Source organism: Hirundo rustica, chromosome Z (genome assembly GCF_015227805.2).
Source record: "Hirundo rustica isolate bHirRus1 chromosome Z, bHirRus1.pri.v3, whole genome shotgun sequence".
Classification (NCBI taxonomy): Eukaryota; Metazoa; Chordata; class Aves; order Passeriformes; family Hirundinidae; genus Hirundo; species Hirundo rustica.
This window is the reverse complement of record NC_053488.1, coordinates 84,135,087-84,148,031: the sequence shown is the minus strand read 5'-3', so window position 1 is coordinate 84,148,031 and position 12,945 is coordinate 84,135,087. Positions and strand designations below refer to the sequence as shown.

Sequence of the window (12,945 nt, the reverse complement as noted above, 5' to 3'; positions counted from 1 at the left end):
GTATTTTTGGAATATGAGAGAAATTTCTAGCAAAAACACTTTATTAAAAAGTGGGAAAGCTATTTGCAGTGGTTATAGTTCAAAATAGCAAAGGGAAGAAGGTTTTTATTTTTAAAAGATCTCTAGAAAGAGACCCTCTGGGTGCTCTGTAATTCTATAAAACTTTCCACAGAGTCCTACCTCTTCCTAAATATCACTTTGAGACCCTAAAAAAGAAATGTGCTGCATTCTCCCACGTCATTTAAATGCTAGGCTATACACAACTATATTAGTACAAATAAAGCACAAGTTAGACAGGAGGGAGCTCTCCCACAAGCTATGGGCACCAGTGTCTTGTCTTCTGCTGCTCATCACAGCAACTGGTTTGAGAAAAGTGAGCAGGAGAAAGTTACCTGTGATGATAAATTATGAAAGCTGACTGTGGGTTCCTGTTGTGATCTCAGTTGCTGAAATGCTGTGCTTTGCCACTGATGCTGCTATGGCCATTAGGGCTCTGTGCCTGTTTTTGGCAAGCCCTGGAGTCTGGTGGTTTATCTGTGTTGGGGGCATGGCTGGGAGCTGTGCAGCACTCAGGAAGGGAGCAGTTTTGACCAAGTCCTGCTGCCTTCAGCAAGAGCAGGCATGCCCCAAGAAGAGGCAGCAGTGCCAGGGGGTGTGTGGACTCCCTGCCTTTAATAACAACGGGTGCAGCTTGTTTTCAAAATCACTTATGTGCTTGTTTTCTTTACTATTTTTAGTAGCTTGCAAATTGCTTACAGCCAATAATTTGAACAAACAATGTCATGGAAGATAACCTCAATCCTGGCAGTGCTATTGGCTGGACACAATCATCTCTCATAAAATAAATGGTTTGGATAAGTTCTCTGCACGCTGGAGGTAGAAAGGGCATCCCTCTTCCCTCCCAAATGCCTCTGTCACACTCACTGAACTGCTCCAAAACTGACCTCTTCCAGCATAGGAGGTCTGTTCAACGGGACAAGATACTCTCAGAGTATCTGATGGGCCCTGTCTGGGTGTCCTGCAGTCACTGCTGTCCTGCTGTGGAGTGAAAAAGCAGGGTTGTGGGTTGATTTTTTTTTTTTAATTTTTTTTTTTGTCTTGCTTTGTTTTGTTTTGTTTTTTGATTTTTTTTTCTTGTGCAGGAAGTGCTCAGCATTGCCTGCCCATCTCCAGCTTCCTGAACATCTCTACTGCAGTCATTGCCACACCAAGTGCTGCAGAGACAAGGTAAGGAAAAAGCTTCTAAAACAAAACAAAACAAAACAAAACACCTCTTGATCTTTCCCCATGTCTGCTTAGTTCTTCCATGTGAAATCATGGCTCCAGCAGGGTGAGTGGAACACTGACCAAGGTCTCACCTTTGAGAATGCTGGCAGTTCTCCCTCTTGGCCGAAACACCAGGTTTGCAGACACTCACTGCCAGAACTGACCGTGCTCCAGAGGTACACGAGACAGTGCTAAGACCCAGAACTGACCCAGCAAGAACCATGGATGCTGGATGGGAATAAGACTCACTGCCTTTGTCTTCAGCCTTCAAGGTCACTGCTCACAAGTGCTCCCTTCCCTGAGACCCCAGAAAGGATGCAAGCAATCAGCTTTCTCTGACAGAGTGCTCTGGGGCTGGGGAAAGGTGAGGTAGCTTCTCCAATCTTACTTGCAGAACTGAGCAATAAATCCCTGAAGAAACCCTTAAGCAAACAAATGCAGGAAGGAGGAATGCTTAGAAAAGTTTATGGAATGCTGGAGGAGCCCAGCTGCAGGCAGGATGGTTTTGGAGAGTGTGTGCAGAAGGCCTGCTGTTTGGCACAACGTGCTCCGGAAAGACAGAATGTTCTGGGTTGGAAGGGACCCACAAGGATCATCAAGTACAGCTCTTCCAGCCCATGCAGGGATCAAACCTGTAATCCTGGTATTATTAGCACCACGCTCCGTCCAACTGAGCTAATCCCAGGGTCTGTCATGACGAAAATCATTTCCCTGGCACGATGTGCTGGATCCCCAAACCCTGCTGCCAGCCCTGGGACCAGGGAGCCAGGGGATCCTGCTGTAAATCAACACCAAACACAGCCACAGTGATCTATGTTGGGTTATGCATCCTGGGGGTCACATTTATAAAAGATTTTTTTCCCCTCTTGCTTTCGCCAAAAGGAACAAATCAAGCTCATGAATAGAGTTTGCATCTGGATCTCACATTACTTTGAGCCTCTGGCAGGCTGGCAAGGTTTAGCCTCGAGGGGTGGCCCTGACAGCCTTCTGGCATGGTCAGATAGGCTGCTTGTTCGGAATATTCCATCCTTGACACCAGCAGCACTTCCCTGCAAAATCCAAGACCTAGGACTTGGAGTGCACGGATGCTTTCCTTTTTATTTGTACAGTGGATCAGGAGGTGCTATATGAATTTTGTATGGTGGTGGTTTGGGGTTTTGGGGGGTTTGGATTGATTTATTTATTAAAAAACCCCAAACACTTCTGGTGACCTTTTGACCTCTTTAGGTGCATAGGCTCGAGGATAGAAAGACAAACCTAAGGGCTGTATGTGAGCTAGCAGCAAGTTTCTTGATCCTCTTGAACAGTGAATTTTTTTTATTTGGTGTAAAAGACATACTTAAAATCCTTCCCCAAATCCAACCCCCAGAGACCTTAAGCTTCTACTAATTTTAAATCAAGCAGGTCTTGTGTTAGAAACTAGCAGTTTTGGTAACTTTGCAGCCAGATGAGCAGTGACAAAGCCCTGCCTGGTGCTGCTGGGCTCTGCTGCAGCAGATCCATGAGCTGGATTTACCAGCCTGGCTGTGGAAAGCACATCCCACAAGCTCAGGAGGCGTTAGCTCAGCTGCAGCACTACGTGGCACGAGGTTGTTTTGTGCAGGGACAACTCAGGCATCTGTTTCACAGCCCTACAAGACGCTCAGAAATGGTGAGAGGAAAAAAGAAGTGGTGGCAGAGATAGAAGAGAGAGGGATTTATACATTAGTGAGAGAAAGCTTTGCAGTGGGAACCTGAGATCAAATAAGAAATCAGATGCACTGAGCACTTCCAGTGCAGCCTGAGCTATGACCCCCATTGCACGGGGTGAATCAAGGCCATTTCTTGTCTGCTAAAGTCTCGGTTTTGTAGGCAAAACAGAATAAACACATCAGCATCTGTAAGGATCAAACGTTGTGTGGAAAGGAAAACTTTATGTATAAGCCTAAACAACTAATGTTTGTTATTTTTGAAAAATAAACATTCCTGTGCATTTTTTCCTTCACTGGGTGTTTGCTGAGGGATGGATAAAAACCTTTTACTGATTGTTTGTGTGCAACTAGCAGCAAGGACTCCTGGCTGAGGGTGTCCTGCCATGTCTTGTGACCAAAAAAATTAATAAATATGGTTTAGAGTGAGTGCTGACATCTCAGGTCACTCACCAGTGGGCCAGCAGTCGTGCAGACCCCAGGCAGGGTGCATATAGGGGAAGTTGGTGGCAAAATGTGCAGCTCTTCTCCTTTGCAGGAGGACTCGTGAGTTTCTTCCAGTGTTTGCTCCAAGCACAGGCACTGTGTGCTTGCAGCCTGACAGTCCTGACCATCGACTGCTTCGTAATCATGTCCTTGAAGCAGTAAATCGCTGCACTGTGGTAAATAGAGATGCTGTGTGGAATTCCCTTTCTTTAAATAACTCAGCCTCCTTTTAGCACAGAAAATGCTAAGAACTGGACTTTGAATTATGAGGCAGATAAAGACCAAAGCTGCCAAGGGCTCTTCTGTCTGCCTTGGATGTAGCACTCGCCATCAGGGGATGGATGTATATGAGTTTGCTGATAAGCTTTTTCAATACTCTCTGGAGCTTTTTCTGGTCAAAGACATAGCTGAGCTATGGTGAAACCAGTGAGACTGTTCTCCACAGCCTGCTCAGCCCTTGGTTCCCCTGAAGATGATGTTAAGAGGCCGTTTTCGCTGTTCCATCCCTCCTCTGGGTCACTCTGGTATAAAGAGGGCTGGGAGTGGGCATGAGCTTGTTTTGGCCGTGTCCTGCCCCAGTGCAGCCTCAGAACCAAGCCTGCTCTCAGCCATGTGGATTTGTCGTGCTGCCCTTCTCCATCCCAGCAGTGTGCATGTCTTTGCAAGGAATAGAGCAGTGGTTTTCCCATTCTAACTGAGATGGGATCAGCCCCCTTACACAGGCAATGCCGTTGTGAGTGTAGTGATGTTCCTCCACTTTCTGTCTCTCTGTGCTCACATTATAGTCAATTCTGCCAGGACTAATAGCCTGTTTAATTCTCAAATGTGTTAGCCAGTGCTAGGACTCCACGGACTGCATGGGAATCCCCCTGCCCTCAGAGATGCACAAATCCTTTCATGGGGGCTCCCACGTGTTTTGTGTGCACGTGGAAGGCAGAAAAGGGGCTGTGTGTGGGTGTATCCTCCTGGCCCAAGAGCTGCAGTAGAAAACCACCAGGATAATGTTGCGGATTTCCCTTTTCCTTTTTTTTTTTTTTTTTTCCCCCCCTTGGCTGTCGTCTTGCTCTCTCCTGATTTACTGCATGTGCTCACGTGGCCTTGGAAAGGGGGGTTCTCGAACTGTTTTGCTTCCAAAAGGAAAAGAATCTGGCAGGCATTCATATTTCAGTTCTCGAGTCATGTAGGTTAAAGTCTCCCAGCGGGAAAAGGGAAGATGTGAGAGAGCAGATTGCTGGTGGCAATTTCACCAGAAGGAAAACGGAAAAAAGGAGCACGGAATTCTAGAGCTGCATCCAGACGAATATGAGGTTTGAGAGGTAGGTTTTCTGTCTGTTGTTAGAGCATAATTTCCATTGCTTCGATTCAGTTTGTGGTGGAATGTCTTGTGCCTGCAGTAAGAGCAGGAATGAGTAGCTCAGAGCAGATCCTAAGGCAGCAGTAGTTCATGACCAGAGGGGGGGAGTGTGTTTGTCAATGAAACCTTGTTCCCTGTGATGCAATGCAAGTAATTATGGTGTGGTCCCTCTGCTAGGGGTCAGTGAGGTATGTAATGCTTTGTGACTAGTTCTGAGATTACAGCTTCTATATGCTAAAGTGACCGGCTCAGGACATAAAGGTAAAATGGGACTCCAGACCCTCTCTGAATATTTGTGTTTCCAAACAAAAAAAAGCTTTCATTTGGTTTAGGACCTGTTTGAATATAGAACATGGGCTTATGATCAACTATTTGTGATTTTAAATACCAGCACTCTGCAGAAATTCCCCTGCTGAATCTTCATTGCTGAGACAATATATTTTAAATTAATTTTTTTGTCAGTATATCCAATGCATGTTTTACATTGAGCAAATTAAATGCTACTGTACATTAAACTGGTGGCGCAGAAAAATATGTTTGAAATTATCAGTTGCCTTCTGTTGAATCAGAGATCATTACCCATATCTGTTGTCTTGGTGAAAATTTCTGTTATTTTTAGGGCTCCTTGAGAATTCTTAAATGCCTGACTGGTTCTACAAAAACTTAATTAAAAATTAATTGCCTCTTTCTAGTACGTAAAATAAAATACTTGGCTATGATATCTACTTCATTGGCTTAGAAAGTCTTAAAGTTTTCAAAATGTCCTGCTCAGACTGCAGACACAACCTGTTGAAATGCAGTACAGACAGACCTGTCAATTAATTCTCTTATTTTAGCTGTTTCATAGCTACATTTTCCCCTGCTGAAATCCAGTCATGATATTTCTAAATGAATGGCACATAGTACTGTTAAATCCAGTGCCTGCAAAGGCTTATTTATTTCTTGTGTCTACATTGAAATTATCTCTTTTACTGTTCTGATTAATGCTGTCATGAGGGGAGGAGATGGAGATATATTTCAATGAATGACATTTTGCAAAGACCTTTCAGCGTTTTTGTGTCCAGACCTGTAAATTAAAAAAAAGAAAAAAAAAAATAGACTCACAGCTTGCTTTCCTAAAAAAATCACAGCTTGCTTTCCTGTTAAAAGGCTGCTTTCATGCCTGTGGAGTCCTAGGAGACCCTGGAGACCCTCAGGTGTGACGTACCTGATCTCCACTGCTGACTGCTGCCTTTTTGTATTATTTTAACTGCTCAGAGTGCTGGAAATAGCATGAGAAAACAGAGAAAAGGATTGTGGCCTTGGGGTCACAGAAGTTCCCAAAGTGTCTCTAGCTCCTGAGTCCATAATCCTTCTGCTCTGCTGGCCACAGAAAGCACCATCTGTAATCACAGATAAACCCCAGCTGCTCTCTTCTCTGCCAGGCTAATTAAAAAGTGCTGTGACCTCCTTCGGGCTAATTGTGTCCTGTCAGTGGGATGGAGGTAAGGAGTTCAGCAGGGCTGCCTGGTATTTCAGCACTCAGCTTACTGATACAACTTCAAATGGTTTTTATTTTATTGTGTGTGTGTGATTTCACTCTGAGCTAAGACACCTGCAGAGTGCACGTCTAACACACCGTTTCTGATCTGCAGGTGAGCGATGTGATAGGAAGGTGCTGCCAGCCCATGAATTTCCCGAAGAAACTCCCTTTCCACCAGGACCAACATGCAGGGCAACTACTCCCTTGTTGCCACCACCAGGGAAAGTCTCCAAGTCCTGTCTACAGCCCTGATAAACTCATCAGCCGTGACGCTCTCATCCCCTCCCTGCCCTCTTACCTCTTCAGATTATCAGTTTTCACTCATTCCAGCCCTCTTCTCTGCGGTTTTTGTTCTTGGCTTGGTTGGCAACAGTGTGGTGGTTGTGGTGCTCTGTCGTCACACCGGCCCCAAGACCGTCGCTAATATCTACATTTTCAACCTGGCCATGGCAGACCTGCTGTGCCTGGCCACCCTCCCCTTCTGGGCCACCTACTACTCACAGGGATACAACTGGCTCTTCGGGTCTCTCATGTGCAAGATCTCCAGTTCTGTCCTGTGTCTGAATATGTTTGCAAGTATTTTTTTCATTACGTGCATGAGCGTGGACCGGTACCACGCCATTGTCCATCCTATTCACTCCCAGAGGAGAACCCCACAGCAAGCTTATTTTGTAGCATTGGTTGTGTGGGGCCTGGCCTGTTTGTCCTCCCTCCCAACTTTTTATTTCCGCGACACTTACTACGTTGAAAGCTTGGAGGTCAATGCTTGCATTATGGCCTTTCCTTATGAGAACTATGCAAAATGGTCCGTGGCAACCGCCTTCCTGAAGAACACCCTCGGCTTCCTCATCCCCTTGGCAGTGATCACCACCTGCTACGTCTGGATCAGGAGGCACTTGCTCAAAGCACAGGAGTTTGGGAAGAGCAGGCAGAAGAGGGACAAAGTCCTAAAGCTGGTGGCTGCTGTTGTCGTGGCCTTCCTGATTTCCTGGCTGCCATTCCACGCTTTAACGTTTTTGAACGCCCTGGCCCACATGGACATCATTAACAGCTGTGAGGTGGTGGGGGTCATCGACACAGCACTGCCCTTTGGCATCTGCATGGCCTTTGCCAACAGCTGCATCAACCCCCTGCTGTACTGCTTCATCGGAAACCAGTTCCAGGAGAAGCTCCACCGCCTGTTCAAGAGAAGAGTTTATCAGTTCAACAGCCATCGGGAGAGCTCCTCTGCGAGGAGGGGCAGCTGCTTCAGAGATCCTGAAACCCCCATGGGCAAAGAAGGGGAACCTGAGTCCTTCCTGTAGGCACTGGGGTGATGGTGCAGCTGGATGTCCCTGCAGTGGTGACATTCCTGTCCCCTCTTCCCTTTGTTTTGTGCCCATTCATTCACCAGCCGTTTGAAGGGGAATCTGTTTCTGTCGTACATGGGGATTTATTCTTTCTTCCTTTTTACAACACGAACTCAAGTTTTTCACAGAGGGAGGGTTCTGACAAATAACTGTATGGATGGCATTTTAAATATCAGCTTTTTATGTGGCTGAGATCAGGCAAGTGTTGAATGTAACACAAGAAGTATAAATATACAGAAAGACCATTACACCATAGCTACAATTGCATAGGTGCTGAGTATTATGCCATAAACTGATTTTCTAAAAGAGATTCTCACTAGGGAATGAAGAAGTAAAGCAGTGCAGATACTTCTGTACCTCCCTGTAAGAAAATATTATGACATTTATTTTGTATATTTTATTTTTTTTTTTTTAATAAATGGCCAGAGATATATGTAAAATGCATCAAATATATTTCCAGCTGGTTTCAGCCTGGTGTCCTGAGAATGTGTGGAGACATGGTTCTGCAGAGTGCTGAAAGTGGGAGGACATTCTTGTGGGAAAGTAAAGCCACAAAGTGCAGGTTTTTATACCTTTCTCAAAGCAGGTAACATGTGCATAGGCCAGATGGTCCTTTCTTTCATTCAGTGTGGTCGTTTGTGACAAAAATGCTGCAGGAAGTGTACATGCAGTGTCCCACTGTGTGAGCCCCACACACTGTCCAGCAGCCTTGGTGGCCAGGACTTGCTGGTTGTGTGGACCTTTTGCATTTTACATGTCAATTACTAATGTCAATTTGGAGTACTGCATACAGAAATACTGAGTGACTCTCTCTTGCCACCCAGAAGCAAAACCATGGTGTGAGTTTTTAACAAAAGAATGAATGTGAAAAAAAGTATTTGTGAAATACTGATTCTACTTTGAAATTTTTTTGATGTTTATTTGGAATTTTATTTTGCTGGAGAGATACTGGTTCTCTTGGAACCTCTGATAGGCTCAGTCTAAATGAGGGGTCTGTTAGTGCCTTTTACCATTGCCTGCAGGTTTTCCCCAGGGTGAGTGACCGAAAGATCATTAGTTTCAGGGAATTGTGTCTGATGGGTTACTCTTGAGGCTTGCATTCATAGTCTTGATCCAGGGGTAAAGCCAACCTCCCTGGAAGTCCCAGCTGGCTGGAAGCCATGGGAACCTGGTTCAGGTTCACTTCTCTGTAGAGAAGGTAGGGGAAAGTTTCTTCACTGGATTATACATGCTATGTGCCAGTCTCAGAGCGATGCGAGATGAAAAGTTTGTGCAGAACCTGGCAGAACAGGGCCTGACCACAAGTAACCCCCTCTCCCTGTCCTAGTCTGGAGTTCTGTGGTGGGGTATGTGGCTGGAGAGATGCTTATCTCTGAAAGTGGCAGAGCTGCTAAGGCAGCTCCCCTGGAATGTTTTTGTTGAAAATGTTCCGAGGAGCTAATAGCGTCTGGGGCGTTGGGTATTTCTGGAAGGACAAACTGTTAATTGCTAAGCAATGAGGACAGCAACCAGTTGTGCTGCGGCAAAACACACCAGCGCGCTTAGAAAATCACCAGGTGTTCCAGCAAACTCGGAGGGGTAATAAGAGGTTGTGGAAGTTTTTACCTTTGCTGCAATAGAGGTCAGTAATGAACACAAGTGGGACATTAATTGACGTCTTTGGAGTCTCAAAACAGAAGCTAACCTGCAACCCCTGACCTCTGTGGTACCTGTGCTAGAGCTGTACCTGACCCGAGAGGAGGCGCAGGCTCCACGTTCTCTGCCTGTCAGGTTGGACCTGCTAAAAAACAAGTGTTTAACAAGGATCACGCCTTTTCCTGGTGTGCAGACTTATGCTGAGAGGGAAGTACTACAGGGATCTGAAATCCGGCTGCATTTACAGCTGTGAGAGGTGGGAGAAAATGAGAATAAAGCTTTCCCAAGAACAGCAATGCAGCATCTGCCACTGTTGTGGGACAAACTCATATTTGGCTGCTAGAGGGCAGAGATTGATAACCACTTGCAGGGGCTGAGGCAGCTGCACCCAGTGTCACTTTCCTAGAAACAGGGAAACAAAAGAAGAGTATTAAATGCTAGGTGAACTGAGAGGGGAGGAAAATTCTTTCAAAAAGTTTCCAAAGAAATCTACCCTGAAGGTCATATTCTGCAAGAGTGACAAACTGAGTGACCCCTGTGTGACATTTTTGTTTGCTAGATTTGCCTTGTACCTCTAATAGGTCATGAATTTGAGCAGTGTGGTTAAACAAACATCCCAAAAACTCTGTCTCAAGAGGGGGGAAACAGGGGAGGTGCTGTACCAAGGATTTTGCTTTATTTTTAGAGCAAACTGATTAACGTTGAGCTCTAAAAATTTTTTCCATCCTACTCAAGTTCTCATGAGACTTTTGAGGGAGTTTTAACAGAAAATGTGTGTGGGAGGGGTATCACAGTTTCCGCATGTTGTGCTTATTTTTTCGTGATTTTCAGCAAAAGAATGCGGACAGAAACTTAAGGCTTTTTCCCTTGCAATTAAGGAGCTTCTTTTCCTTCCAAGAGAAAATTTTGCTGATGTTTGAAAACGATTCTGATAGTTGTGCAGGACTGCAACCTCTGTCAGTCAGACCCCAGTATATCTCCCACCCTGGTCCTTTGTTAGCCCTGTGTTGCCTTAGGGTCTCCTAAAAAATGCAGACCCCCTCTCCCAGGCAGGAGTCCTGCAGCCCTTTCATGGTGTGTGCGAGCCTAGGACCTGCTCAGGTCAGCCTGGCCACCCCACAGCACCCACCAGGACTTTGGGACCTTAGAGCCATTCACACAGTTTTGGCAGGGACCTTGGGAGAGTGTGTGGTTGCTTTGGGTTGCCCACTCTGCAAGTGCAGGAAGATGAATTTATGAGCAACCACTGGGGGTTTGGCTCTGCCGTGGTGCAGCACTGTCTGGAGAGGAAAGCCTTACGTGGCAGAGGTGTTTTGTGATATACCACACAGAAATTCTGATGGGTTTGGAGATGGGAATGTCCTGGAGCACTTCTGGACCTGGCAGATGGTCTTTCCCCAAAGGGAGATGGAAGGGATGGTTTCCCATGCGGGTCAGTCTGGCACTGATGTCTTTGCCCAGCAAAACCTGTTTGTGGCTTCCTTTTTTTAGCTCTAGTTGATTGCTCTCCACTTAAATCATTGCTCAGACCACTTTGAGCATCCTGTGTATGTCCCTGAGCTGACTTGACTGCACAACTTCAATGTACACAACAGAGAAAGCCACTGGCTTTTTTTTATTATGAGCTAATGCTGGGTGCTCAGCTAAATGTTTTGTTTATGTAAGATATACAATAAGAAATGTTTGGTACAGCATGTTCTCCCTGAGAAGTCAACGCTGCCTGAATCTTGTGCTGGCACCCACTCAGCACACTTGCCCTTGCTCCTGCCAGATTCTGAGCAGGAATATCAGCTTGCCACTCTGCAGCTGACTGCCACAACTTGACTTCCCTTCACAACACCTCCCCTTGTCCTGGCTGAAGGGTGAGGAGGTGCCACAGAGCAAGTGAACTGTACAGGTTTCCCGATGAAAATGAGGCCTTTTGGATATTCTGAGTGGTCCTGGCAGGAATGTAGGAAATCTGAAGTGTGGGAATTGAGGTGGTCTGGAAGCCTTTGCTCCAAGCTGGCAGCCTTGCTTATCTCATCTGAAATCTCCTTCCCATGGAGGAAAATGACTGCTGTTGTTGGGAAGGGTTGCTCCATTCACAAGGTCCTGGGATGTGCCTTCCTCACATCTGCCTGCTGCAGGATCCAGCTGGGTGCAACAGAGAGGGGCTTGTTCCTGTGGTCCAGGGGCTGTGCCAGGAAGGGTTTTGAGTCTCCCATGTCTTTGTCTTACCAGATATCTGCCTACACAAGGAGCCCAGGCTCCCATATCCCATATCCCATATCCTCTGGTTTGGGTGCAGTGGTCAGACCATTGCTATGGTTGTGGCAGAGGTACCTGTCCGAGAGAGGATGCTCCCTCCTGTTTGTCAGGTCCAATTAGAACCAAAATGGGAAAGAAAAAATAATAATAGAAAGGGGTAAAAATTGAGATTTGTTTATTGAAAACAGTAGGGTCCTGGAGTGGAGTGTCCCAGGGTAGGGAGCAAGTCAACCTCTCTCATTGCCTGTTTCAAATGTTTATTTTCCACTTCCTCTTCAGCTGAGGCAGAGCCTGAATTTGACACTGTAAGCTCCGGATAGAACTCAGTTAATCCTCAGAGCACTTCACAGGGACAAAGCAGAGGGATATGGAATTGGGTGAGCGTCAATACGTTCATTTCCCTGCCATGAGGTACATCTGAACTTGCCCCCTATCCCCTTCTCACAACAAATAACTCTTTAGAGTAAGTGAATATAAAATCACAAAGCTCCACTTCATCCCTGTAAGACAAGCAGTTATGGGAAGCCAGGATCCAATGTGATTTTTGGCTTCTAATATTGTAAACTTAAATAAGAAAATCAACAACTGCGGTAGCGCACACGTGACTTACCCAACACAACTGTCAAGTCTACATGACAGACAGCTGAAAGGATACAGAGACAAAGCTGTCAAATCACATTTAAGTTCCAACAACTGTAAGAAGCATTTCTAACAGGAAAGTAAATTGTATGATTGTTAAATATATTTAGAGATGTATTGGATATATGAGATACAATTACTCTCGAATGATGTGTGGGAGAGCTTGTGTGCCACGGAATAAAAAGATGTCATGTTCATATGATATATCCAAGAGAAGACAGAACCAGCGTTTAATTATTGCTGTTTAAACCTGGGTTTTACTGTGTCTTCTGCATTCCCCAGTGATGCCTCTGAGGTTGTGCTCTGAATCTGTCTGCCCACGCATATTGCTGCTCATTCATCGTGGAGGAAGTACACGCATGTAGAGGTGTTTGCTGTGCTGGAAGCATGGGACTGAACTCCCAAGTAACTTGTCTGTGCCCTAAACTTGTCCCTTTGTGCCGTCAGCCATCCCAGCCCCAGGCACTCCGGGATGCCCCACTATCCAGGGTGCAGTGCCATACCCAAAGCACAGACTCCTTCAAGAATCACAGCAAAACATCTGCAGGAGCGGTCAGGACAGCATCCAAACACGAGCTCTTTCGCAATGACAGGAAAGTGAAAATGGTGAATACAGCGTGTGCTAAGCGTGCAGCTGTGTCACGGCACGGTGGGAAGTATGTAGCAAGTACCCAGTCTCTGGAGAAAATGAAGCACTCCAAGAGGTGATGTTTGTGTGACATAAAACCCTTTAGGGCTTTCACTCGCAGGGGAGCA

At 45.8% G+C, this 12,945-nt stretch overlaps 1 protein-coding gene across 1 annotated transcript; it reads left to right on the top strand.

The window, feature by feature from the left end:
- The first annotated feature begins 4,704 nt into the window (after positions 1–4,704).
- AGTR2 (angiotensin II receptor type 2) lies at positions 4,705–7,996 on the top strand. Its single transcript, XM_040090348.2, has 2 exons — positions 4,705–4,756; positions 6,429–7,996. Exon 2 carries the CDS (start codon positions 6,502–6,504, stop codon positions 7,618–7,620), a length of 1,119 nt encoding a protein of 372 aa, XP_039946282.1. The 5' UTR covers positions 4,705–4,756; positions 6,429–6,501; the 3' UTR covers positions 7,621–7,996.
- Positions 7,997–12,945: the final 4,949 nt, after the last annotated feature.

Coding starts and splice junctions, on each gene's coding strand:
- AGTR2 (XM_040090348.2), top strand. CDS start 6,502: ATGCAGGGCAACTACTCCCTTGTTGCCACCACCAGGGAAAGTCTCCAA.